Source organism: Passer montanus, unplaced genomic scaffold, assembly GCF_014805655.1.
Source record: "Passer montanus isolate IOZ18808 unplaced genomic scaffold, ASM1480565v1 scaffold47, whole genome shotgun sequence".
Taxonomy (NCBI): Eukaryota; Metazoa; Chordata; class Aves; order Passeriformes; family Passeridae; genus Passer; species Passer montanus.
This window is the reverse complement of record NW_024369596.1, coordinates 775,895-800,324: the sequence shown is the minus strand read 5'-3', so window position 1 is coordinate 800,324 and position 24,430 is coordinate 775,895. Positions and strand designations below refer to the sequence as shown.

Below are 24,430 nucleotides of genomic sequence, written 5' to 3'. Positions count from 1 at the left end.
CTCCCTCAGAGGTGCCTGGGGGATGGGAAGAGCAGAGGGGAAACATTTTTAGGGCCACAGCTTGATAGGAAGAGGAGTGCAGCTTGCAAAACAAGCAGAATGTGCTGTGTCCTGCTTTCAGGATTGCTGCAAATCCTAAAGGTAAGCCAAGTCCTTCACACACAGCAGGAACGGAATTTTTACAAGACTTTAAACACACTTACCCTGTAAATAATGTTGGTGTCACCTCTGGCTCTTGGCTCTGGAGTCCTGAAGCTGTTGCATCATGAGCAGGGTGGTATCTGCTTGTTCCACTCTTGGTGTTGTAACGTGCTGTGAGCCTGTTCTGTGTTTTTCCTGTGAAATCATGGAAATTTCATCTGACCATGGTCTAAACACAGTGTTCCACAGTGAGTTCATTACATACCTGGCACAGAAATTAGCAGTCATTGTGTAAATAAACCACATTATTGAAAGCCAGGTGGGTTTTATTTTAGCCCTTTACCTATTTTAAGCCATCTTGTGTGTCTTCTTAGTTGTCACGTTAAATATCTGAAAGCAGAATTGAAGTACAGCTGTACAGGGAAGTGCAGCTGTTCTGCCTTGCCCACATGGGTTTCAAAAACTCAGCATGATTTTATCTGTAGCTTCTGCTTTCCATCAATGCAACAGGAGAACAAATGGATCAGGCTAATGGATGGGATGGCTTCAAAAGGCTGGAGCACGGCTCTTCCCTTGGAAGGAAGCTGAACTGTGTCCTCCCAAGGCAGAGACGGGGACAAAACAGAGCCCAGCCTGCTGGGAGTGGCCCAGCATCAGTCACCCTGTGACAAGGGGAGCCTGGAGCAGGCCCTCAGGGTGACCTCTGGAGCTCAGGCCCCCTCCAGCTGCAGCCGGGCGGGCTCTTGCTGGCTTTGGTGTCAGAGGTGCTGCAAAGACCATGACTCCATGAGCTTCTCACACACAAAGGCTGCTGCTGGAGCCTGTGCATTAAATGCTGCTTGCTGGGCTCTGGAGATGGCATCTGTAGCATCTTTACAAAAGAAATCCTTCCGTGATGGGAGAAAATCCTCCCTGTGAGGCTGGGCAGGCCCTGGCACAGGGTGCCCAGAGGTGCTGTGGCTGCCCCATCCCTGGGGGTGTCCAGGCCAGGTTGGACAGGGCTCAGATCAACCTGGGCTAGTGGAAGATGTCCCTCCCAGCCCAAACCACTCTGTGTTTCTGTGATTTGCACAGAAATCAGGTTCCAGAGATAGCAGGTGCCTGGAAGCCATGAGGGCAGGCAGAGCCCCAGCTGTTTGTTGTGAGGCACGTAGTGACGAGTGTCTGCCAGGTTATCTCTGCTCCTGATAACACAGGTGGCACCTCATGGCAGGGCAGGAGCTCAGTGATAATGGGGAGCCCCAGCTTCGGGAGAAAACAGCTCCTGAAAAAAAATCTGGCTCCCTCTGATGGCAAAGAAACCTCATTGAGAAGGGGAAGTGCTTGAGGTGCCTTGGGCACAGCTTGGTTCAGATGTGCCCGTTCTGATTGCCCCATGTGGAGCACCCAGGCAGCTGGGAGGCCGGTGGAAATGGAAAGCCTGTGCTGGAGTTTGTGCTTTGGCTGTTGTCACGTCACTAACCCCCTTTTGCCTGTGTTCAGTTCTATTTACAAGGACTCCAACACTCTGCACCTCCCCACCGAGCGCTTCTCCCCGGTCCGGCGCTTCTCCGACGGGGCTGCCAGCATCCAGGCTTTCAAAGCCCACCTGGAGAAGATGGGCAACAACAGCAGCATCAAACAGCTGCAGCAGGTGAGAGGGGGCTGGGGGTCCTCAAAACAGCCTCCACAAGGAATTCTTACTGCCTGGGTCTTGCTGCTTTGGGAAGCAAAAGAGGAATCTTTACACAGAAAGGTGCGGGACACAGTGGGGAGTTTGCAGCTGAGGGTTTGTTCCTGCCCTGTGTGACTGCAGCAAACCCTGAGTTGTCTTTTGGATGTGTGAGCTGTTCACCTGCAGTTGGGCACCTGGGGGGATTCCTGCCCCCCTTTTCTGGGGAGAACAATCATGCTGTGCCCACCCATGGGTGTCCTGTCTGTCCCTGCCGGGCCCACCAGCACTGTCAGACTGCAGCTCCTGCTCTTCCATATTTCCTTTGGCAGCAGTTTGGGGCTGTTCCAGGGTGTCCCAGGAAAGGGCAGCTCCTGAGTGAACTGTGGGATATTCCCTGCACAGCCAGGCACAACTTGCCAAGGGCTGGAGCAGGATTTGGCCCCAGGACAGGCCTGTCCCCTTGCAGCATGGCACAGATGAGATGCTCTCCTCACCTTGAAGTGTTGTTTCCAGAGCTTGCTGCCTGCATTAAGGGAGCACAGCAGTGCCAGCTCGGTGTCACGTGCACCCGTTGCTTTCCTGGCTGTTTGCCATGTCCCCGCACACCTGATCCTGTCAGAGGGAATGGATGAGGCTTGCTTTGCCAGCTTTTCCCAGGGGGGTGGGCTGCAGAGCGTGCCACTCCGCACACAGCAGGGTGCTGTGCACCACAAGGTCACTTATGGGACGTGCTGGATTCCCTGCAGGAGTGTGAGCAGCTCCAGAAGATGTACGGTGGGCACATGGACGAGAGGACGCTGGAGAAGACGCAGCAGCAGCACATGTTGTACCAGCAGGAGCAGCACCACCAGATCCTTCATCAGCAGATTCAGGTAGTGCAGCCAGAGCTGCTGAAGGCTTAGCTCTTGTTTTCCTGTGTTGCTGCAGACACAACTCGTGAGCAGCTCCCGGGGGGATTGAGGGAGGGGAGCGTGCTGGGCTTGCTGTAGCGGGAAGGCTGAAGGATTTCAGCAGAGCTGTTTGCACAGCTGCTGTGGTAGCTGTGGCAGCCAGGGCTGCAGTCAGGGACTGACACTCAGTGAATCTGGATATGTCCTGCTTCACCCAGCAGTGTTTCTAAATTTACTGACTGAGACATTGACTGCAAACACTTCTTGTTTTCTTGTGGTGCCTGGTTCAGGACTGTATCCGGCCTCCCCAGCCATCTCCACCCTTGCAAGCTCCATGTGAAAACCAGCCAGCTCTGCTCACTCACCAGCTCCAGAGGTAAAGAAATGGCTTTAGGACAGCTCTGGGTTTGACTCTTCCTGAAGCCCAGGGATGAGCTGACACACTCAGGAGAGGCCAGGCTGAGTTGGAGGTTTATGGAGTCAGAATGCCAGTGCCAGTTCTCAGGTGAATGTGTCTGGTCCTTTGGGCTGGATTCTCTCAGGACTTCACAATCAGAGAAATCTGATTCAAAGGCACAGACTTGCTTTGAGCAGAGGATTGACAGTCCTGCCTTTTGAGTGGCTCGAAGCTGCCACTTCAGCAGCCAGGCTCTCTCATGCTTCCTTGGTGTCTCACACCTGGCCAGGCCCTTGGTGAGCTCAGCCTCCTTGCCCTCAGCACCCTGACTTGTGGGTGAGGGAGGCTGAGTTACGGGAAATGAGAGCAGGGTGTCTCACAGGTGCACTGAGTCAGGAGGTGAGCCTGCAGTGTCCTTGTCCCCAGGTTTCTGTGGTAGCCACCGGGTCATGCTCACTCCCTGTGTGACTTGGACAAGTGAGGTGGCTCTCAGAAGAGAAGCCAAGCTGCAGAGACCTTGGGATCCCCAGCAAGGGCTTTATGGTGTTTGTTTTGAACAAGACACGCAGTGTTTGGCACCAGTTCTCACAGTTGAGACGGCATCTTGACAAGGAGCAGGCCTGGTGAGAAGGTGCTTGTTTCCCTGCGTAGGTTACGGATCCAGCCATCCAGCCCGCCCCCAAACCACCCCAGCAATCATCTCTTCAGGCAACCCAACAGCAGCCCGCCCCCCGTCAGCAGCAGCGTGCTCCAGCCCCATGGTAAGCAGTTCTGGGAGCTGGGCAGGGCCCTGTGGTCCCATCAAACTCTGCAGAAGCAGCCTGGGGCTGCCAGGGCTCCGTTCCCCCCCAGCCCAGGCCCTGCACAGTTTGCTGATGATGTCAAAGATTCTCCATCTGGCAGCAAGGGCTGGTGTTGCCGAGAGCTCGCGAGAGGCTGCCAGCTGGAATGTGCTCTCGGGTTCCTTGTCACAAGATCCTTACTTATCGCTCCCGGGGGTGGGGAGGAAGGGCTGATATTCTCAGGTTTATGCAAATCGCTGTCAGCTCCGCAGAGTTTCTGTTTTGGTGCAAGGGGCTCTGGCTGTGACCTTTGCCTGCTGGCACAGCATGATAGAGCACCCATACGGACACGTACCGGGCTCCCAGCCTGGCCCAGAGTCATGGAATGAATCACAGCATCATAGCCTGCTTTGGGTTGGAAGGGGCCTTAAAGATCATCTCTCTCCAGCCCCCTGCTACGGGCAGTGACACCTTTCACTAGCCCAGGTTCATCCAAACCCTGTCCAGCGCTTCGGGGAACGGAGCAGATCTCGCTCCCAAGCCTCGCCCTGGGCTGGCACGGGTGCTGAGTGTCTTTGTTCCTTGTAGGTGCTGCCTCCCAGTCCCAGTTCCAAGGGATGCCATCCCACAACACAATCTTCCCGCAGTCGGGTAACTGTTCCCCTCCCCCGGCCATGGGGCTGACGTGCCTGGCCCTGCAGCAGCAGCAGTCGCAGCCCCAGCAGGTCACCATCCAAGTGCAGGAGCCCGGGGACATGGTGGGCAGCAGCCTCCTGCCCGGGGCCTCCGTGGGCGGGCAGGGCCTGGCGTCCCACGCGCGGGGCATGTCCCTGAGCCCCAGCGCCAGCCAGATCCAGATGCAGCACCGCGCCAACCTGATGGCCTCCCTCAGCTACGGCCACCGGCAGCTGTCCAAGCAGCTGAGCGCCGACAGCGCCGAGTCGCACAGGTGAGAGCCCTCCCTGCCTGCTGGGCAGCAGGGAGTGCCAGTCTGAGACCTGGTGTCCTGGCCAGCCTGCCTTGTGCTTGCTCCTTGGACCTGAGCCGGGCCAGGGCTGCTGTGCTCCCGTGCAGGAGCAGCTCTGGCTCTCATTGAGCAGCAAGGTCACTTGTCCTTCTCCTTGTGCTTGCAGTCTGAACGTGAACAGGTATCCCCCCGCCAACTACGACCAGGTGCACTTACACCCCCACCTGTTCCCGGAGCAGCCCCGCGTTTCCCCCAGCAACTACAGCCCGCCGGGAGGGGTGGGGTTCCCTGCAGCCCAGCAAGCTCTGAAGGTCCCACAGCTCGAGCAGTACCCCAGTTTCCCCCCGAACGCACATCAGCAGCAGCAGCACTACACGGCATCGGCACTACAGCAGGCACTGTTGTCCCCGACACCTCCCGACTACAGCCGACACCAGCAGGTACCACACATCCTCCAGGGACTGCTTTCCCCCCGGCACTCGCTCACGGGGCACACGGACATGCGGCTGCCCCAGGCAGAATTTGCACAGCTCATCAAACGGCGGCAGCAGCAGCAGCAGCAGCAAGAATTCCAAGAGTTGTTCAGGCATATGAGTCAAGGGGATGCTGGGAATATGGGCACCGGCATGGGACAGAACCTCTCGGAGCGCCAGTCGTTGTCTTTGCCTTATCAGAGTGCTGACACGTACCACCCCCAGAACAGCCCCCAACATCTCCTAAAAATCAGGGCGCAAGAATGTATCCAGCAGGTCCCTGCCTCCGTGCCACCGCCGCAGGGATACGGACACCAGCCAGCCCTGTTCCACTCGGAGAGCATGGAGGAGGACTGCGCCTGCGAGGGAAACAGGGACAGCTTTCCTGACAGTAAGAGTTCAAACACATTGACCAAAGGTTGCCACGAGACCCCTCTGCTGGTAAACGCAGGAGGGCACGGGGACCCCGAGTCTCTGCTGGGAACTGCTAACCCCGCGCAGGAGCTGGCAACGCACCAGTACAGGCAGCAGCCCGCGCCCGGATTCAGGAATAAGGTGCCCAGCAGAGGTAAGGCTCCCTGCTCTGCCCGTGCAGGCCAGGTGTCTGTCAGTGCAGCCAGGTGTCTGTCTGTGCCAGCTGCTCACCTTCCTGCCCAGGACACCGTCCCACCCAGCACGCCAAGGGTTTCCTGACGTGCTCTGCATAGCACAGAATTACCGAGATTCTTTCTGGCTTTTGTGGCCTCCAGTAAATTGCAGGCACAGCCTCTGTAATAAACAGGGTTGAATAAGGAAGGAGCCCCGTGGGCTGCTTCCCTTGGGAATTTGACCTACTTGTGCAGGCAGGTAAAGACCAGGGCCCAGCTTGGTGCCATCTTTTCAGGGGCGCTGCTTGGTGGCCGCAGATTTATTCTTGTTGGTGATGTTCCCCATCCCCTGTAAACACGGGATAGGAGCAGCTCAGCTGCCAGCACACCCCAGCTGTGGCAGTGTAGCCATTTATTCCTGCTCTTAAGCACAGACCCTCAAGCCCAGGCACTGCTAAAGCTCCCACAAACACACACAGTGACAGTGTTGGTCAGTGTCCTGTGGCTCCAGCAGCCTTGCAGTCTCTCTGGCACTTTGGGAAGCAGCAGCAGCAGCAAGATTCTATCCCTGCTTGAACTGGGAAGGGTGGATTCTGGAGAGAGTGAGTTTAAACTTGCCATTAGGATCTGAAGACCTTTCCTGCTCCTTGGAAGCAGCTACACCTTTGCTCCTCGGTGGCTGCTCTGGCAGCACAGGGCTGTCAGAGAATTCCTGCCTGAGCTGTAATTACAGGCTCCTCCGCAGGAAAAACACCTCCGAGCCCCTTGCTAAGAGGGCTTTGAGGAGAGGCTGAGTGGGCAGATCAGTATTCCCTGCAGGACTCGGGTGCTGGGCTGGAGCCACCAGCCTGCCCTTGGCACTCGGAGCCCCATTGCGGAGGAGCTGTGTCCAGGGCACAGGAGGCCCAGCTTTGTTCAGGGACACAGCACGGGTTTGTTGGGAAAGTCCCGGGCTGGAATAGGCTGGCTCGGAGGGCTGAGTGGGGCTGCCAAGCCCTGACCCCCCAGAGCGTGGGCGGGGGGCAGGGACACGGCTGGGCTGTGCTGAAATCCTCCTAAATCCTGAATTCTGTTTGCTCTCAGAGCTCCACTTCCCTGCTGTGCTCAGAGTGGGGGGAATGGCCCCAGACTCAGCGGAGATTGGGAGCTCTGGAGGGGCGTTTGGTACGAAATCCTGGGTCTGAATCTTGTCACTGAGGCCTGTTAGGTGGACAGTGAGATCTGCTGAAGTCAGAAGCCAAATCTCAGCCCCCGCACTGCTGGTGCAAGACTGGTTACACAAAGGAGAAGGACTTTAGACTGCAAGGCCTTGTAAATGAGTAAAAGCAAACAGATGTTTACAAATAGGCTTGTGTAAGCTCTTCTGAGAGGGCTGTTTGTAGTAAACTCTGTCCTGGGATGCAGCTGTTTGTACCATTTTCCCTACGGCCTCCATAACCCACTTGGACTCAGGCCTGCGCCACTCTGGGTCCAGGCAGTCACCACAGAGTTTCCCAGGTGCCCTTTCCTACAGCAAATCCTGCATCCCTGGGCTTTCCTGGGTTTGACCTACCAAATCCTACATCACTCAGTTTTCCCACTACTGACCTACACCGAATCCCACATGCCTGGCTTTTCCCACTCTTTCCCTAGAGGGTGTAAGGAGGGTGCAGCTGGAGGGGTGTTTTCCCTCCCTGCCTCAGCTCCCCAGATGTGTTTTCCCTGTGGCTGGGAGTGTCTGTGCTTCCAAGGGCGCGTGCTAACGCTGATCACAAAGCTCTGCATGTCTGTGCAGCATCTGCCAGGGACGGCAGCCGGGGACCTTGAGAGCCGACCAGATCTGTTTGGGATGGGACTGAGCTGCCTGTGGACGGCCCTGCTCCAGTTTTGCTCCAGCGTGGCCGGGCTGGGAGCGCTGCCCGTGGGAAACCTGCCTGGGCTCGGCGCGGAGGGAGCCGAGCTGGCGGCAGCGCCGTGCCAGCGTCACATGCCACAGGGACACAAAGGATGTGGGGATAAAGGCTCTCCTCCGCAGGGCTGGGGCTGTGAATTCGGGGTGTCTGTCCCTTGCTCCAGAGCAGCAGCCCCAGAGGTGAAGTGCTGGCGTTGGGAAGCTGCTGTTTCTCGGGCCCTGGCTCCTCCAGGCTGAGGGAACTCGTCACCCGCAGCACGGGGACTGGGCCGGGGCTGTTTGTGGAGCTGGAGCAGCAGGCTGCTGGCCCCAACCACTGTTCCCACAGTTGGAGCAGCATCCCAAGCAGTGTGTGGGTGGCACTGATCCGCTAACATCTGTTACCTCATGTTTTCCTTCTCGCTTTTCCGGGAAAGCTGACTGTAACCGCACGTAACCCCACGGTTGTGCAAAGGAAGGGGGAGGCTGCATCTCTGAGTGCCCTGGACAGGGCTCCGGCAGGAATGCCACATTCCTGGTGGAGGAAGGGCACGGGGAGCAGTGTGCTGCCTGTGCTGTCCATGCTCTGCCCATGTGCTGCCCGTGAGCAGTGTGGGGACCACATGGGATGGGCTCTCACTTCAATTCTGCTGAATTTCCAGACAGATTTTGGGACTGCTCTGTGCAGTGGCAAGCATGATCCTTGTGGGTCCACGTGGGGATGTTCTAGGATTCTATGAGATCCTTTGGGGAGCAGTTCTGTGGCAGCTGCAGTGCCAGCTGGGCCGTGCAGTGTCCCAGCACAGCAGGACATCACTTCCCACTGGCCAAAGCCCTGGGAGAGCTCTGGCTTTGTGAGGGGTGTCCCTGCAGCTGTGTCACCTCCCTTTGTGAGGGGTGTCCCTGCAGCTGTGTCACCTCCCTTTGTGAGGGGTGTCCCTGCAGCTGTGTCACCTCCCTTTGTGAGGGGTGTCCCTGCAGCTGTGTCACCTCCCTTTGTGAGGGGTGTCCCTGCAGCTGTGGCCCCTCGGGGCAGCTCCCCTGTGAGGGGTGTCCCTGCAGCTGTGTCACCTCCCCTGTGAGAGGTGTCCCTGCAGCTTGTGGCCCCTCGGGGCAGCTCCCCAGCTCGCAGCCGCGTCGGGCGTTTGTGCTCAGCGGGGTCCGCGCTCAGCGAGCTCAGCCCTGATGGCAGCTCCTCTGTGGCTCAGGGCTTTATCCAAAACATCGTGTACTTGATGATGGGAGGCTTTGCCTGATAGGAATGTGGCCTTTGCCCTCAGTCACAAGAGCTTGTGGTGCAGATGGACTTTGCCAGGCAGAGCACTCGTGTGCTCCCGCAGCCAGATTGTGGGAGGGCAGGGAGAAGTCATCTGATAAAAGTGAAGATCCTGGCCAGCTCTTTCAGCAGGATTATGTTGCTTACAATTGCCAAGGGGCCCTGCTGGAACATCCCGTGTTGGAGGCCCCCCCAGCTCTTGTGTAACAATGTGGGGGTCGAGCTCAGGCTCGAGGGGAAGGCAGAAGTGGGAATGGATCTGGGTCCTGTGCTCCTGCCCCAGTGCCTCCAGCTTTAGGCTGCTTTTGTAGGCCTGATGGAAGGGATTGGGATCTTCTGGGATATTGATGCTGGAGGGAAAAGCCTGTGTGAGTGCACTGGGGGCAGTGGTGCTGTGCCACTCTAACTGGAGCAGCCGGGGGTCCTGTCCCTGCTCTGCCAGCAAGGAGCGTTTGTGTGCGGCATCACATCTCAGTTCTGCAGTGGCACAGGTGGCTGCAGTTCCTGTACTAACCTGTCCTTTTTGTGTCCTCTTCAAGAGTCCATCGTAGGGAACTGCATGGACAGGAGCTCCCCTGGCCAAGCCATGCAGGTGCCTGACCACAACGGCCTGGGCTACCCCGTGCGCCCCTCGTCCAGCGAGCACCCGCGGCCCCGCACCCTGCAGAGACATCACACCATCCAGAACAGTGATGATGCCTACGTAGGTGCCTTCGCCTCCCAGCTCCCTCCTCTGAAACAGCCTGGCCTGCCTGTGGGCACCCAGGGCTCAGCCAGCCCGGCTGTGGGTCCTGCACTGCTGTGAAGGAGCTGCACGATCCCCCAGAGCTCAGCGCTCTGCACCCTCTGGGGTTTGGGGTGCTGGGAAGGGTCCTGCCCACATCTGGATGGGGGCTTTGCTACAGCTCCCTTCTGCTGTAGATGAGAATGTCAGCTTCACTGGTTCAGTGGTGCCCAGTGGCAGGACCAGAAACTAAAACACAACGGGTTCCACCCCAGCATCACTAAGAACTTTCCATGGAGGGTGGCAGAACACTGGAACAGCTGCCCAGGGTAGGGCCTGGAGTCTCCTTCTCTGGAGACATCCCAAAAACAGCCAGATGTGTCACCTGCTCCAGATGTGCCTGCCTTGGCAGGGGTTTGTGCTGGATGATGTCCTGATCATGCCCAGGGTAGGGCCTGTAGTCTCCTTCTCTGGAGACATCCCAAAAACAGCCAGATGTGTCACCTGCTCCAGATGTGCCTGCCTTGGCAGGGGTTTGTGCTGGATGATGTCCTGATCTCCGTTCCAGCCCCAGCTGTGCTGTGATTCTGTTAGCTCAGAGCCATTTGGACAAGTCAGTCCATCCTCCCAGGCTGTGCCTGGTGCAGTTCTTGTCTTTCCAAACCCCTGCTGAAGGTTTGCAGAGGCTCCTCGGCAGGATGGGGCACAGCAGGATCCTGAGCTCCCCCTGAGTGTGTGCCCTGCCGTGCCCACAGGTGCAGCTGGATAACTTGCCTGGCATGAGTCTGATGGCAGGAAAAGCGCTGAGCTCTGCGCGGATGTCGGACGCCGTGCTCAGCCAGTCGTCGCTGATGGCCAGCCAGCTCAGTCCATCCTCCCAGGCTGTGCCTGATGCAGTTCTTGTCTTTCCAAACCCCTGCTGAAGGTTTGCAGAGGCTCCCCGGGCACCTGTCCGTGGGCAGATGGGGCACAGCAGGATCCTGAGCTCCCCCTGAGTGTGTGCCCTGCCGTGCCCACAGGTGCAGCTGGATAACTTGCCTGGCATGAGTCTGATGGCAGGAAAAGCGCTGAGCTCTGCGCGGATGTCGGACGCCGTGCTCAGCCAGTCGTCGCTGATGGCCAGCCAGCAGCTGCGCGACAGGGACGGCGAGGGTGAGCACGGGCAGGGCGTGGGCAGCTCCTGGGCGAGCTGAGCCACGGCCACGGCTGCTGAGTCACCCCTTTGCCCTTGCAGAATGCGGGGAGAGTTTGGAAGGTCAAGAGCACGCGAGCCTGGGCGATGGCAGCCAGCACCTCAACACCTCCTGCTACCCCTCGACGTGTATCACGGACGTCCTGCTGAGCTACAAGCACCCAGAGGTGCCCTTTGGGATGGAGCAGGCAGGGGTGTAACCAGGAGGGAGTGAGTATCCGTGTGTCCTTCTCTCACCACACCACTCCCATGGGTTGCCTTCCCTGCTCGTTGCTCCAGTGCTGGGCTTGGGGCCCTCTGCTCGGACCTCCTGTGCTGAAGCTGATTGCTGTCCCCCCATGTGCCCAGGGACTGCCTCCCTCCTTCCAGGCTTGTGCTGCACTCAGACCCCTCTGCAGGGCAGGGTCTCTCTCCTGGGGCAGGGTCAGGAGTGGCCTGGGGGTGCTGGAGGGCTGTGGGAGGAGATGTGCCATTCTGGTGTTCCCTAACAGCTCTGTTTCTCTCTCTTTCTCTCTCTTGCAGGGTTTGTGTACAGCTTTGAAACGAAAAGGTCCATTTTAAACCAACAGTATCTAGCAGCATTGCGCCAAATTGCCGTAGTATTTCTGACTAACTGGAATACCATGGCCCCTTTCCTCATCCTCACTTCATCCAGTGTGTCGTTCCTTTGGGTTCTTTAATTTCTGCCACACTTGCCTGTAACTCCAGCTACACCCAGAGCCCTGAGCCCGACACAGAGGATCGGCCTCGGCGCCGGGGCTGCTCTGGGGGCTGGCCCTGCCCGGGCCCCACGCCGGGCTGAGCCTTCCTGGAGCCTGCCCTGGGCAGGTGCAAGGGGGCTGGAGCTGCTCCTGGATGGAGGCCACGCTCTCCTTCCTCTCTGTCCCTCTGCACTGGGGGGTCTGGGCCTGGCAGGGCTGGCGGGGCCCTCCCCACCCCGGTGCATCCACTTCTTGTCTCACCTCTGTCTGCTCTGTCCCTCTCGTGTGTCGGGGTGCTGACAGGATCACCCCTGCCCTGCCCTCCCTCCCCTTTTCTTTCCAAATCTGCCACGACTTGGGTTTTTTTCTTTTCCTGGCTAATGTAGGGCAGATGGATTTTTCTTTGTTTCCTTCGCTTTTCCTCCTGATCACGTAGGAATTGTTTTTTTTGGTAAATGTTGTTTTATTATTATTGTTATTAATAAAAGGCAAAAGGAATTTCTGTTTGAGAGAAATTTTTAACTAGATTCTGTTCTATATGAATTGTGACTTGCACCTTTTGTTCAAAGTATTTTATTTCTTTTAATGACATTGTACTTGTGACTGGTTTTCTCTCGTGCCAGTGGCGACAGTGGTAATTCTCCTTATACAGTCGGGACGTGCAGAGGTCTCTTCTTTGTCCCTTTTCCATCCTTTCCGTGGTGGATAGAGCAGGAGGCCCCCCAGCCCTGGGGCTCAGGAGCTCGTGGTGTCACCCTTGCCTTTGGGAGTTGACAAGCTCCAGCTCAGATCCTTCTTACTGACATTTTTTTTCCGGAATATTTTTTAAAACTAAAAGAAACATCGACCCAGCCCTCCTGACTTTGCACAGAAGGAAGTGTGAAACCAGCACGGCAGAGGTGACTTTGCTGTCCTTACCCCGTGCCTCTTCCCGGCCTCCCCTTCTCCGGGAGAACGACGCTGGCAGCTCTGCGATCCCGGCAATCAGGAGGGAAGCTCCGAGCCCGGCCGTGCCCTGGGGGCTCGGGGAGGGTGGGAAACGCTGAAAGCCTTTTGCTCTGTCCCTTTGGTTCGTTTTCCTTTTGTTTACATGACACTGTATCCTGGGAGAGTCGCCGGGCCCCCCCCAGCAGCAGCTGCCCCGTCACCGTGCCATCCGCAGTATCACACTTTTTTTATCATGGCTTTGTATTGTAGTAATCAATACGCGCAGTATATGTTGAATGTATATTAATATACTTTGCTATTATTTCTGTTTTTTGGAAATGTCAGAAGTATTTTTTTTTCTTCCTCATTTATGTTGGACTAAAAACGAACAGGAAAAAAAAAGTTTCAGTAAATCTTCAGTCCATTTTTTGTGGGTCACTTGCAACTAGTCAATTAGTTGGACAGTGGGATCATAACAAATAAAACCATGATTATGATCTTCCCTGGGCTCTTGTTTGCCTTGTTGCTCAACACCAGAGTTCAAAGGGTGGCAGCTGCTGTCCCCAGTCCATCCCTGGCGCTGTCACTTCCCCTGGTCCCCAGCAGCCCCCCCTGGCTGGGTTTCCTGCAGCCCCCTGCAGCCAGAGCCCGGGTGTGGCTCCAGCAGCGCTGCAGAGCCTGCATCTGCTGCATCCACTGCACTGGGGCTTTTCCAGCTGTGGGCAGGGTCTGGGGGGCGCAGGGAGCTGTGCCGTGCCTGCAGCACCTGCGGTGGCACTCCTGTGCCATGCCCTTGTGGGCTGCACGGGCTGGGGCTGCAGGGAGCCACCCAGCAACGGGAGCATCATTGCTCTGCAGCAGCTCCCCTGGCACTGCCAGCCCCGCACACCCCTGCAGCCCTCTGGGGACACGGCCCCTGTCCCCCTGTCCCCTCTCTCCCCTCGCCAGGCCGGGCTCAGCCTGATTCCTGCGCATCCCTGCCCTGGTGGCAGTGGCACGGGGAAGCTCCTGGGGCTGGCTCGGGCCGAGGGGGCTTTGGGGCGGCCGTGCCAGTGCTGGTGCCGCTCTGAGCCTTCCCCTTGCCCAGGTCCGCAGCTGGGGCTGGGTGGGCGGGCAGGGCGCAGCTCCCGGGCACACAGCGGGGAAAGGGGTGACGTGAGCGGCCCCGTGAAGGACGGGGCACAGCCCCGCGGCCGAGGCGAGGGGTCCGGGTACGGCAGGCCAAATCCCTGCGGGAATAAACCTTGTCCCCGGGCCGGCGGCCAACCCCTGGGGGCTGCGAGGGGCCCCGGGGCCAGCGGGAATCTGGGTCACCGGCAGCGTAAACAGCTCCTTGGCCGGCGAGGCGCGTCCCGCGGGGAGCTCCTGTTTGCTCGCCGCCCCTGCCAAGCCCGCGCCGCGCGGCGATGCTGCGCGATCCTTGGACCCTGCGCGCCACATCCCCGCCGGGAGCGCGGAGCGGCCGCCGCGCTGGCTTATCTCCGCGGAACTGCCCCTCCGGCATAAATAGCGGCGCCGCAGCCCCGGCCGCTCAGACGGGACGAGCAGCAGCGGTGGAGAGAGCTGGTGAGAGCCCGGGCTGCCCCGCAGGAGCCGCAGGGACGGAGCGGTGCCCCTCGGCCGGGACCCCCGGAGCCGGGCTGGGGATCGGGACCCCCGGGTTGGCTCTGCCGGGGCTCCCCGCGCCCAACTCTCTGTGTCTGCCCGCAGGTCCTGCGCGAAGATGAGAGCCGTGGTGCTGACCCTCGCCCTGCTCTGCCTGACGGGTAGGTCCGGCCGGGGCTGCGCTGCCCGGGATGGAGCGGCACGGGCGGGACGGGGCCGAGCCCGCAGCCGCCGGGTCCCGAAGCGCTCCGCAAGCCGGGCTGCAGCCGCGGCGCTCCCTGGTTCCTCCGGGCCGGGCAGGACCGCGGCAGGGCTGGAGCCGGCCCCGGGCAGCGTGTCCTGAGCACGGGCGGCTCTCTCCGCAGGCACCCAGGCCCGCTCCTTCTGGCAGCACGATGATCCCCAGGCACCCCTGGATCGCCTCAAGGACATGCTCGATGTCTACCTGGAGACGGTGAAGGCCAGCGGCAAGGAAGCCATTGCCCAGTTCGAGGCCTCCACCGTGGGCAAACAGCTGGAGTAAGTGGGGGGTGTGTGGCGGGGGGCTGGGGGGCCCCGGGGCCGTGTGTGACCCCCCCTCTCCTGTCCCACAGCCTGAAGCTGGGCGAGAACCTCGACACGCTGGGCGCGGCCGCCGCCAAGCTGAGAGAGGACGTGGCCCCCTACTACAAAGAGGTGCGGGAGATGTGGCTGAAGGACACCGAGTCCCTGCGCAAGGAGCTGACCAAGGACCTGGAGGAGGTGAAGGAGAAGATCAAGCCCTTCCTGGACCAGTTCTCTGCCAAGTGGACGGAGGACCTGGAGCAGTACCGCCAGCGCCTGGCACCCCTCGCCCAGGAGCTGAAGGAGCTCAGCAAGCAGAAGGTGGAGCTGCTGCAGCAGAAGCTGACCCCGGTGGCCGAGGAGGCGCGGGACCGCCTGCGCGGGCACGTCGAGGAGCTGCGCAAGAACGTGGCCCCCTTCAGTGACGAGCTGCGGCAGAAGCTGAGCCAGAAGCTGGAGGAGATCCGCGAGAAGGGCATCCCCCAGGCCGCCGAGTACCAGGCCAAGGTGGTGGAGCAGCTCAGCAACCTGCGCGAGAAGATGACGCCCCTGGTGCAGGACTTCAAGGAGCGCCTCACCCCCTACACCGAGAGCCTCAAGGCCCGTTTCCTCAGCTTGCTGGAGGACCTCCAGAAGACCGTGGCCTGAGCTGCCGGCCGGCGCGGCCAGGGACTGAGCCCAGCCCCGCCCCGCAGCCCCCTGCCCTGCCCCGGGCACTTCTCCTCAGGGGCTCCGGGGACAGGCTGCAGGAGCCCCGGGCCAGCCCAGCCCCGGGGTGTCCTCCCCGGAGACCCCCTCTTCCCCTAGAATTCCCTCCCCAGCCCGGCGTCGCTCTCAGCTTTGCCTCCCTTTTGAGAAATAAACTTGACTTAAGTTATTGGAGCTCGCTCAGTCCTTGCAGTGGATGCTGGAGGGGGCACGGGGTGCTCTGAGCTGGGGGTTCTGGGGGTCCCAGAGGGACTGGGGACACAGGGAGCTGGTGAGGGGTGCCCGGGGCTGTGAGGGGTGCCCGGGGCTGGGAGGGGTGCCCTGCACTCACCCAGTTCTGAGTCCAGCTCTGCCCGAGCTGCAGCCGAGCTCAGCCCCACTCAGGGCGCTGGGGAGTGTGGCACTGAATTTGGAGTTTTTGGCAGCAGCACCCGGCTCCTGGCACCCTGGGCAGCCCGACACGGCCGTGTGTACCCCGTGCTGGTGTCTGCCCCAGCCCCCGCTCCCCCCGCGGGTCCCACTCCTCCCTGCCAGCCCCAGTGATGCCACCACAGCGTTTGCGACAGCCCCGCTTTATTGAGAGCACCACGGCAGCGGGTGGGGATCGGGGGGGGGTCCCCGACAGACCCCGGGCAGCCCCTGGCGAGGCTACGCGGGCGGAGTCTTCTTCAGGAGCTCGGCCAGCTGCTGCTTGAGCCACACCAGCCGCTGCTTCGCCAGCTCCGCGCTGTCCGACAGCCACTGCCTGCAGGGAGGGGAAGGGAGGGCGGGGAGGGCAGGGGGTCAGCGCGGGGCCTGGCCCGCTCCACGGGGACAGGGACGGGGATGGGGACGGGGACAGGGACAGGGCCGGGGATGGGGACAGGAACGGGGACCGGGACGGGGATGGGGACGGGGACAGGGCTGGCGGGGTCCGGGGGCACCTGGCCTGCTGCGCCGCCTCCGACTCCCGCACCCTGCTGAAGGCTTCCTTGGCCATGGCCGTGGCTTTCTGGGCCAGCTCCTGCACCTTCTGCACCAGCGCCTTCGGCTCCTCCGGCGAGTCGGCCCCTGCGAGAGCGAGCCTGCTGGCACGGGGGGCACGGGCTGCGCCCCCCGTGTGTGCCCCCAGCCCCGCAGCCCCCCGGCCCTTACGTGCTCCCAGCGCCAGGACGGCCGTGCAGGCCAGCAGGAACAGCAGCGACACCTTCATGGCTGGGGGGAGAGCAGAGCGCACGATGTGGGGCAGCGCAGGGGGGGCACGGGGGGGTCCCGAGCCCGTCCCTCTGCCAGCACCACCCTCGCCAGGGATGTCCCCACTCACCTGCGCCGGGCTGTGTGACGCGGGGCGGCCCCGGGCTCCCTCTTTATAGCTCCGGGGGATTCGTGCAAAGGTCGGGGCAGGGCGCGGGGGGGCTGCAGGGGCGCCGCGTCCTGCCAGCAGTTGGGAAATCCCGCGGGGACGGAGCCCGCCGGGGCCCCGCGTGTCCGTGCGTGTGCGCGGAGCCGCGGGCACACGCGTGAGCGCAGCCAGCCCGCGGAGGGGCAGCCCCGGGCGCGCACGGCACACGGGTGACATCCAGCGGCCCCGTCCCCGGGCACCGCGGGGCTCTCCGGACCTTGCCACTGCCCCCGCCCGCCCTGCCCTTTGCCCGCAGCGACATCGCCGCGGCCCCGCTGCCCCCGGGGCTGCCCCCGGCGGGTGCCCAGAGCCCGGTGCCCACGGCTGGGGACACGCGCGGGGCCCAGCTGCGTTCCCAGGCACCGTGTGGCTGCAGTGCCCCGCAGTGCCCGTGCCTCTTCCTGTGCCGGGGCTCCCTCTAGGAATGGACTGGGAGGGAAGGATGGCATCCTGTGTGTCCCCGGCTCCGTCACAGCGTCCCCCTGAGCCCCCGAGCCCTGTCCTGCCCCGAGCCCTGTCCTGCCCATCTGGTGGCAGAGCTGGGAGGTCCCTGCAGCGTCCCCAGCCCCCGTGTCCTGTCACGCTGCCACCCATCCCACCACCCATGGCAGGTTAGAGCCAGTGCTGCACCCACAGAGCCCTGGGGTGTCCCCAGCCCCGGTCCCTGTCCCCAGGAGGGGCTCGGGGTGCCCTGTGTCCCCCCAGCCCTCTGTCCCTGTCACCCCCCGGGCGCCGGCGGGGCCATGGGTGATGCCCGGGCTCTGGGTGATGTCAGGCCCGAGCACACGTCAGGCCCTTCCACGTTGTGCCCGTGCTAAAGTCCAAGCCCGGGCTGTGTCACAGCCTGCGTGGAAGCGCTGGGGCTGCATAAATAGAGCTGGGAGCTGCCGGCCCTGCAGCTACCGCGGCACTGGCAGCACAGGTGAGGGCTGCAGGGGCTGCAGGAGCCGGGAGGGACCGGGAGGGACCGGGAGGGGGAGCCCGGCTCTCCATGGCCTCTGGCTGCTGCTCCTGGTCCCTGGGCCTTCCTTGACCTCTCTCTGCTCCCACAGGAGTCCCCAGCGCTCAGGATGGCGCCCAAGGCGGCCGCCCTTGTCCTGCTTCTCCTCGCGATCTCAGGTGAGGCTCCCCGGCGCCGGCAGGGTGGCGCTGCCCGGGCGGCGCTGGCAATGTCCCCGCTGTCCCCGCGGGGCCGGGGCCGCGTGAGCGCTGACCCCGGCTCCCCCTGCAGGCTCCCGGGCTGACGTGAACCCCGACGAGGTGGCCGGCGTGATCTGGAAGTACTTCACCGAGCTGGGCAGCAGCACCAAGGACACGGTGGAGCAGCTGCACCAGAGCGAGCTCAGCAAGCAGCTCAAGTGAGCCCGGCCGGGGGGCTCGGGGGGCTCGGGGGGCTCAGAGGGGAGGGCACAGCGGCCCTGACTGTCCCCTCTCCCCAGCACCCTGCTGAAGAGCAACCTGCAGAGCGTCAGCGCCTACGCCGAGGAGCTGCAGGAGCGGCTGGTGCCCTTCGCCGTGGACATGCAGGCGCGGCTGGCGCAGGACTCGCAGCGCCTCAAGGAGCAGATCCAGCGGGAGCTGCGCGAGCTGCAGGCCAAGCTGGCGCCCTACGCCGACGAGGTGCACCAGCAGATCGGCACCAACATCCGCCAGCTGCAGGCCAGGATGGGCCCCTACGCCGAGGAGCTGCGCGAGCGCGTGGACCGCGGCGCCGGCGAGCTGCAGCGGGCGCTGGAGCCCTACGCCGCCGAGCTGCGCCAGCGCCTGCACGACAACGCCGGCAGCGTGCAGGCCTCGCTGAGCCCCTACGCCGACCGCCTGCAGCAGCAGATCGACGGCGGCGTGGAGAGCGTCAAGCGGCGGCTGCAGGACAACGCTGACGAGCTGCGGGCGCAGGTGGAGCGCAGCGTGGCCGAGCTGCGCCGGGGGCTCAGCCCCTACGCGCAGGAGCTGCAGGGCGGGCTGGAGCGGCAGCTGCAGGGCCTGAGCGCGCAGATGGAGCGGGCGGCCGAGGAGCTGCGCGCCCGCCTGGCCGCCAGCTCGGAGGAGCTGCGCGCCCAGCTGAGCCCGCTGGCGCGGGAGCTGCGCGAGGCGGCGGGCGGCGAAGCCGGCAGCCTGCAGCAGCGCCTGCAGACCCTGGCGCAGCAGCTGGAGCAGCGCGTGGGGCAGGCCCTGGAGGCCTTCCGGCAGCAGGCCGCGCCCTCCGGGGAGAGCTTCGGGCGGCAGCTGGTGCAGCGGCTGGAGGAGATGCGCGGCAAGCTGGACTCGGGCGCGGCCGGCGTGGAGGATCACCTGGAGCTGCTGGAGAAGGAGGTGCGGGAGAAGGTGGCCGCCTTCCTCAGCACCGCCGCGCCCCCCCAGGATTAGAGCCGGCCGGCCACGCGCCTCCGGTGGGAGAAATAAATCTTGTGATGCACGTGCTGCTGCTCCGTGTGTCTGTCCTTCCTTCCTTGGACACCCCGGGCTGGGGACAGGGGGCGAGGGGCTGCGGCAGGAGCCGGGGCTGGCACGGGGCAGGACGGGATGGGACGGGATGGGGCACGGCCAGCGCTGCCTGCAGCCGCCGCACGTGTCGCCGCAGGCCAGGGAGCCGCGGGGACTTTGGCAGCTCGGCGTTTCACCCCGGACTTCGCCCGCAGCCGCGGCTGCCCGGGCTGGCCCCCGGGGACAGAGACAGAGGAGCCGGGGCTGCCCGGCCGGGCGGGGAAGGTTCGAGCCCAGCCCGGAGCGGGGCAAGCTGGGCAGGGACAGCGCGAGTGCCGCGCCCCGCCCGGGGACAGCGGGGGGGACACCTCTGTCCCTGCCTGGGGACACTCAGAATCTGGGGAGTGACGCCTTTATCCGTGCCCGGGGTTCCCCGGCGGGGCGGGGAGAGCCCCGGGGAGGGTCCCGGGGAGGATCCCGAGCTGGATCCCGGCGCTGATCCCGGGTGGATCCCGGGCCGGGCCCGCGGCTGATCGCCAACAAGGGCGCCGCCATCGCGGCCCCCGCGCGCGTCACATGACCCGTCACGTGATCGACGTCATCGCCCCGCGCCGCGTCCCCATCATGTCGGCGCTGGGGGCCACGGAGGCGGCGGCCGCGCCCGGCGGGGCCCTGTTCCGGCCCCTCAGCGCCGAGGACGGCGAGCAGCGGCCCGCGGAGATTGAGTCCCTGTGCATGAACTGCTACCGCAACGTGAGGGGCCCCGGCCGGCCCGGCGGCGGCGGCCTGCGGGGACTGGGGGCACGGGGGGCTGCGGGGAGCAGGGCAGGGGGATACAGGGAGCTGTGGGGTCAGGGATGTGGGGGCACAGGGGTCAGGGGAGAGCAGGGCAAGGTGTGCAGGGGTCTGTGGGGTCAGGGGTGTGCGGGAATTGGGGGGCACAGGGGGCTGTGGGGTCAGCAGAGAGCAGGGCAGGGTGTCCAGGGGGTCTGTGGGGTTAGGGATGTGCAGGAATTGGGGGACACAGGGGTCTGTGGGGTCAGGGGACCCAGACCCCTCTGTTGCCCGGGCTCAGGGGTCCCAGTGGCCCCGGGGAGGAGCGGGCAGGGCCCGGGGGGGTTCCAGAGGGGGCAGGAGCAGGGAAAGACCCGAGCTGCTGTGGGAGTAGGGGCCCCGGGGGGTCGGGGGGGCTGAGGGGAGGTGTGCGGGGCAGTCCCCAGGCTCCATTCCCACGAGTCCCCTCGCTGCCCCCGCAGGGAGTGACCCGGCTGCTGCTCACCAGGATCCCCTTCTTCAAGGAGATCATCGTCAGCTCCTTCTCGTGCCCCAGCTGCAGCTGGGCCAACACCGAGATCCAGGCGGCGGGCAGGATCCAGGAGCAGGGCGTGCGCTACAGCCTGGCTGTCACCTCGCGCCAGGTGGGCACTGCCCGCCCTGCTGCTGCCCAGGCTGCTCTGGGGGTCCCAGGCTGCTCCCCTGGGGGGCTCAGGCTGTTCCTGGGGGCTCAGGCTGCTCGCTGCCTCTGCCTGCAGGACCTGAACAGGGAGGTGGTGAAGACGGACTGCGCCTCGGCCCGAATCCCAGAGCTGGACTTCGAGGTGCCTGCCTTCAGCCAGAAGGGAGGTGGGTGACTGCAGCAGCGCCCGGGGGGCTCCCGGGGGTCCCTGGGCCCTCTCGCGGCGTCACCAGCTCTGTGTTCTTGCCTTGCCCAGTGCTCACCACCATCGAGGGCATCATTGACAGGGCTGTGGCAGGCCTGGAGCAGGACCAGCCCGCCCGCAGGGTAAGGCTGGGGAGGGGACTGCTCAGGGGGGACCATCCCCTGTGCCCTGGGGTCACACAGGCTGCTGGGGACAGCTCTGGGCCGTGCCAGGGTCACCCCCAGCAGCTCTGGGCTGCCCTGCAGCAGCTGAGCCCCCCGGGGTGTCCCCCTTCCAAGCACTCTGTGCTCCCATGTCCCCTTCCAGGCGGCGGACAAAGAGGTGGCCGGGAAGATTGACGAGTTCATTGGTAAACTGAGGCAGCTGAAGGAAGTGCGGGCCCCCTTCACCTTTGTGAGTGCTGGGGGTGCTCAGGCTGCCCGGGGCAGGCTGCAGGGCAGCTCCCTCACCCCCTGCTCCTGCAGATCCTGGACGACCCCTCCGGGAACAGCTTCGTGGAGAACCCGCGGGCACCGCAGAGGGACGAGGCGCTGCTGGTCACTCACTACAGGAGGAGCCCCCAGCAGTGTGCCCTGCTGGGCCTGGAGGTGAGGCTGCAGCCCCAGGACCCCCGGCAGGGCCCCCAGCAGGGCCCCCAGCAGGGCCGGGGCTGACGCTGCCCTTGCAGGGGGAGCAGCCGGACGCGAAGCCGCCGGACGCCGCCGAGGACCTGAGGGACGAGGTGGGTGCTGCTGCAGGGCTCGGGGACAGCCAGGGCGGCTGTGCCAGGCTGCCTGGCACCTGCTGGCTGCCCCTTCCCCGCGCCAGGTGCTGCAGTTCAACACCAACTGCCCCGAGTGCAACGCCCCGGCCAGCACCAACATGAAGTTAGTGCGTATCCTTCGGGGCTGGGCTGGGCTCTGCCTGCTGCTCCTCGGGCCTGGGGCGTTCTCAGGGGGGCTGCAGGGCTGTCTCGGGGCTGCTCACAGCTCCCTCCGGGGTCCTGCCACCCCTCGGCTGCTGCTTTGTGTTTGCCTTGACTGCCTGCTCCAGAAATCCCCCACTTCAAGGAGGTGATTATCATGGCCACCAACTGTGACTCCTGCGGGCACAGGACCAACGAGGTGAGCAGGGGCTGGGGTTCTGTGCCTGTGTCCCTGAGCGGGGCTGCTGGGGAGGGAGATGCCCCTGGGGGCACTGCCAGGAGGTGCTGTGTGAGCTGTGTCAGGTTTGGGGTGGGCACGGGGCTGGGCTGGCTGTGAGCTCACGGAGCTGCTCCCAGGTGAAGTCTGGAGGAGCCATCGAGCCGCAGGGCACCAGGATCACCCTCAGGATCACGGACCCGTCGGACATGAGCAGGGACATCCTGAAGGTGCCGTGCCCAGGACGCCTGCCCCGTGCTCCGGGGGGCTCGGGGGGCCCGGGGGGCCCAGCCCTCCCTGCGGGGGCTCACGGGGGGCTCCCCTCTGCAGTCAGAGACGTGCAGCGTGGAGATCCCCGAGCTGGAGTTCGAGCTGGGCATGGGAGCGCTGGGGGGCAAGTTCACCACGCTGGAGGGGCTGCTCAAGGACATCAGGGACCTGGTGAGTGCTCGGGGGGCTCAGCCCTCCCGGCCCCGCTGGGGGGCTGCCTGCTCACAGCTGCCTCCCCTGCCCTGCAGGTGGAGAAGAACCCCTTCACCCTGGGGGACAGCTGCGCGCCCAGCAGCGCGGGGAAGCTGCAGGAGTTCCTGGGCAGGCTGCAGGACGTGAGTTCCCTCTGCATTGCCGTGCTCTGCGCGGGTGCCAGCGCTGCTGGAGGATTGGCAGGAGCCTTGACGGGGTGTGCTGTGTCCCTGCAGGTCATAGAGGGCAGGGCCCAGGCTCACTTCATCATGGATGACCCTGCAGGCAACAGTTACCTTCAGGTACCCCCCGGGTGGGCTCCCGGGCAGTTTGGGGGGGTATTTCCCTGGTGGCAGAGGGGTTCAAATTGGAGATTTGGGCACTAGCAGATGCTGGAAGCCCTGCTGGCTGTGTGGGGCTGCCAGCCTGTGCTGGTGCCCGAGCCTGAGGGCACAGGGCAGTGCAGGGGCAGTGCCCGAGGGCAGGTTGGGGCCTGTTGGGATGCTGACCCGTCTCCCCCCGTCCCCACAGAACGTGTACGCCCCCGAGGAGGACCCGGAGCTGCGCGTGCAGCGCTATGAGCGCAGCTTTGAGCAGAACGAGGAGCTGGGCCTCAACGACATGAGAACAGAGGGCTACGAGCCCCAGCCGGCCTCGGGCCGGTAGCGGGGCCCTCCTGGGCCTTCCCCAGGCACGCCGGGACCAGAGCTCCTGCGGGGCCGGGGCTGCCTGCCCTGCCTGGGGCTGGGGGCTGTTCCTGCCCTGCCTGGGGCCGGGGGCTGTTCCTGCCCTGCCTGGGGCTGGGGCTGTTCCTGCCCTGCCTGGGGCCGGTGCCTCCCGCGGGCTGTGCCCTGAGGTGGCTCCCCAATAAAGCTGATTGGGAATGCCCATGGCATCGTGTCCTGCTGCTCCATTCATAACCCCAACAGCTGCGAGGCCACGCCCAGCTCCATTTATGGTATTGGGTGCAGTTAGGCCACACCTACAGCCCCACCCACAGCTCCATTTATGGCATTTGCTGTTTGGCCACGCCCACAGCTCTGCCCATAGCTCCATATATGGTATTGTATGCAGTTAGGCCATGCCCACAGCCCCACCCACAACTCCATTTATGGTATCAGGGCTGTTAGGCCACGCCCACAGCTCCATATATGGTGTTGGCTGCTATTTGGCCATGCCCACAGCCACGCCCCAGCTCCATTAATGGCCTTTCCACGGCTTGGCCACGCCCATCCTGCCACAAGTCCATGTATGGCATTGGCTGCCGTTTGGCCACGCCCACAGCCCCGCCCGCAGCTCCATTTATGGCATGGGCCGTCATTTGGCTGCGCTTGGCAGCTCCATGTATGGTATTAGTTGACTTTTGGCCACGCCTCCAGCCCCGCCCTCTGCTCCATTTGTGGTGCTGGCTGTTGCTTGGCCACGCCCACGTCCCTGCTCCCTCCCCATTCATGGTATTTGCTGCCGGTTGGCCACGCCCACAGCCCCGCCCCGCTCCATTCATGGCATTTGCTGCCGTTTGGCCACGCCTCCAGCCCCGCCCTCTGCTCCATTTGTGGTGCTGGCTGTTGCTTGGCCACGCCCACAGCCCCGCCCCGCTCCATTCATGGCATTTGCTGCCGGTTGGCCACGCCCACAGCCCCGCCCCACTCCATTCACGGCTTTCCGCGGCCTGGCCACGCCCATCCTGCCACATCTCCATAAATGGCAGTGACCACGCCCACGTTACGCCCCGCCCCTTCCTGCCGGCGCAGCAGTTTGACGTCAGAGCGCGATGGCGGCGCCGGGGCTGTCGAAGGCCGAGTACCTGCGGCGGTACCTGAGCGGCGCCGAGCCCGCCGCGCCGCGCCGCCGCCGCCGCAGGAAACCGCCGGCCGGCACCGCCAGAGGCGGGTGAGTCCCGCGGCGCCGGGGCCGCCCCGGCCGCTGCCCCCCCGAGCCCCC

The 24,430-nt window shown here is 63.5% G+C and overlaps 6 protein-coding genes across 7 annotated transcripts in view; 5 read left to right on the top strand and 1 right to left on the bottom strand.

The window, feature by feature from the left end:
* Nucleotides 1–13,083, top strand: part of SIK3 (SIK family kinase 3) — a 70,504-nt gene extending 57,421 nt beyond the window's left edge. The window contains exons 16-25 of the mRNA XM_039722033.1: nt 1,624–1,774; nt 2,542–2,667; nt 2,976–3,061; nt 3,734–3,843; nt 4,453–4,813; nt 4,998–5,872; nt 9,577–9,740; nt 10,781–10,913; nt 10,996–11,163; nt 11,476–13,083. Of these exons, the coding sequence (XP_039577967.1) occupies nt 1,624–1,774; nt 2,542–2,667; nt 2,976–3,061; nt 3,734–3,843; nt 4,453–4,813; nt 4,998–5,872; nt 9,577–9,740; nt 10,781–10,913; nt 10,996–11,153 (2,164 nt within the window). The 3' untranslated portion in view covers nt 11,154–11,163; nt 11,476–13,083. The remainder of the gene's footprint in view (nt 1–1,623; nt 1,775–2,541; nt 2,668–2,975; nt 3,062–3,733; nt 3,844–4,452; nt 4,814–4,997; nt 5,873–9,576; nt 9,741–10,780; nt 10,914–10,995; nt 11,164–11,475) is intronic.
* Nucleotides 13,084–13,764: 681 nt separating this feature from the next.
* On the top strand, nt 13,765–15,611 carry APOA1 (apolipoprotein A1). The gene is made up of 4 exons (XM_039722031.1): nt 13,765–14,147; nt 14,292–14,347; nt 14,552–14,705; nt 14,780–15,611. The coding sequence occupies exons 2-4, from the start codon at nt 14,305–14,307 to the stop codon at nt 15,375–15,377; spliced, it is 795 nt and encodes a 264-aa protein (XP_039577965.1). The 5' UTR covers nt 13,765–14,147; nt 14,292–14,304; the 3' UTR covers nt 15,378–15,611.
* A 382-nt stretch (nt 15,612–15,993) lies between these two features.
* On the bottom strand, nt 15,994–17,010 carry LOC120508439 (apolipoprotein C-III-like). Its single transcript, XM_039722032.1, has 4 exons — nt 16,741–17,010; nt 16,572–16,631; nt 16,361–16,487; nt 15,994–16,182 (listed from the first exon to the last, which is right to left on the bottom strand). The coding sequence occupies exons 2-4, from the start codon at nt 16,627–16,629 to the stop codon at nt 16,086–16,088; spliced, it is 282 nt and encodes a 93-aa protein (XP_039577966.1). The 5' UTR covers nt 16,630–16,631; nt 16,741–17,010; the 3' UTR covers nt 15,994–16,085.
* A 638-nt stretch (nt 17,011–17,648) lies between these two features.
* Nucleotides 17,649–19,242, top strand: APOA4 (apolipoprotein A4). Its single transcript, XM_039722030.1, has 4 exons — nt 17,649–17,740; nt 17,871–17,937; nt 18,050–18,176; nt 18,258–19,242. The coding sequence occupies exons 2-4, from the start codon at nt 17,889–17,891 to the stop codon at nt 19,183–19,185; spliced, it is 1,104 nt and encodes a 367-aa protein (XP_039577964.1). The 5' UTR covers nt 17,649–17,740; nt 17,871–17,888; the 3' UTR covers nt 19,186–19,242.
* A 355-nt stretch (nt 19,243–19,597) lies between these two features.
* ZPR1 (ZPR1 zinc finger) lies at nt 19,598–23,378 on the top strand. The gene is made up of 14 exons (XM_039722029.1): nt 19,598–19,995; nt 20,499–20,660; nt 20,775–20,865; nt 20,955–21,025; nt 21,210–21,296; nt 21,368–21,490; nt 21,571–21,624; nt 21,711–21,777; nt 21,936–22,006; nt 22,165–22,254; nt 22,355–22,465; nt 22,543–22,629; nt 22,723–22,788; nt 23,018–23,378. The coding sequence occupies exons 1-14, from the start codon at nt 19,819–19,821 to the stop codon at nt 23,150–23,152; spliced, it is 1,392 nt and encodes a 463-aa protein (XP_039577963.1). The 5' UTR covers nt 19,598–19,818; the 3' UTR covers nt 23,153–23,378.
* A 733-nt stretch (nt 23,379–24,111) lies between these two features.
* BUD13 (BUD13 homolog) overlaps nt 24,112–24,430 on the top strand; it is a 6,358-nt gene continuing 6,039 nt past the window's right edge. Inside the window, exon 1 of one of the 2 annotated variants that reach the window (XM_039722022.1) lies at nt 24,112–24,379. In XM_039722022.1, coding sequence (XP_039577956.1) covers nt 24,261–24,379 — 119 coding nt within the window. In that variant the 5' untranslated portion in view covers nt 24,112–24,260. The remainder of the gene's footprint in view (nt 24,380–24,430) is intronic. The other variant, XM_039722023.1, reaches the window with a different exon arrangement.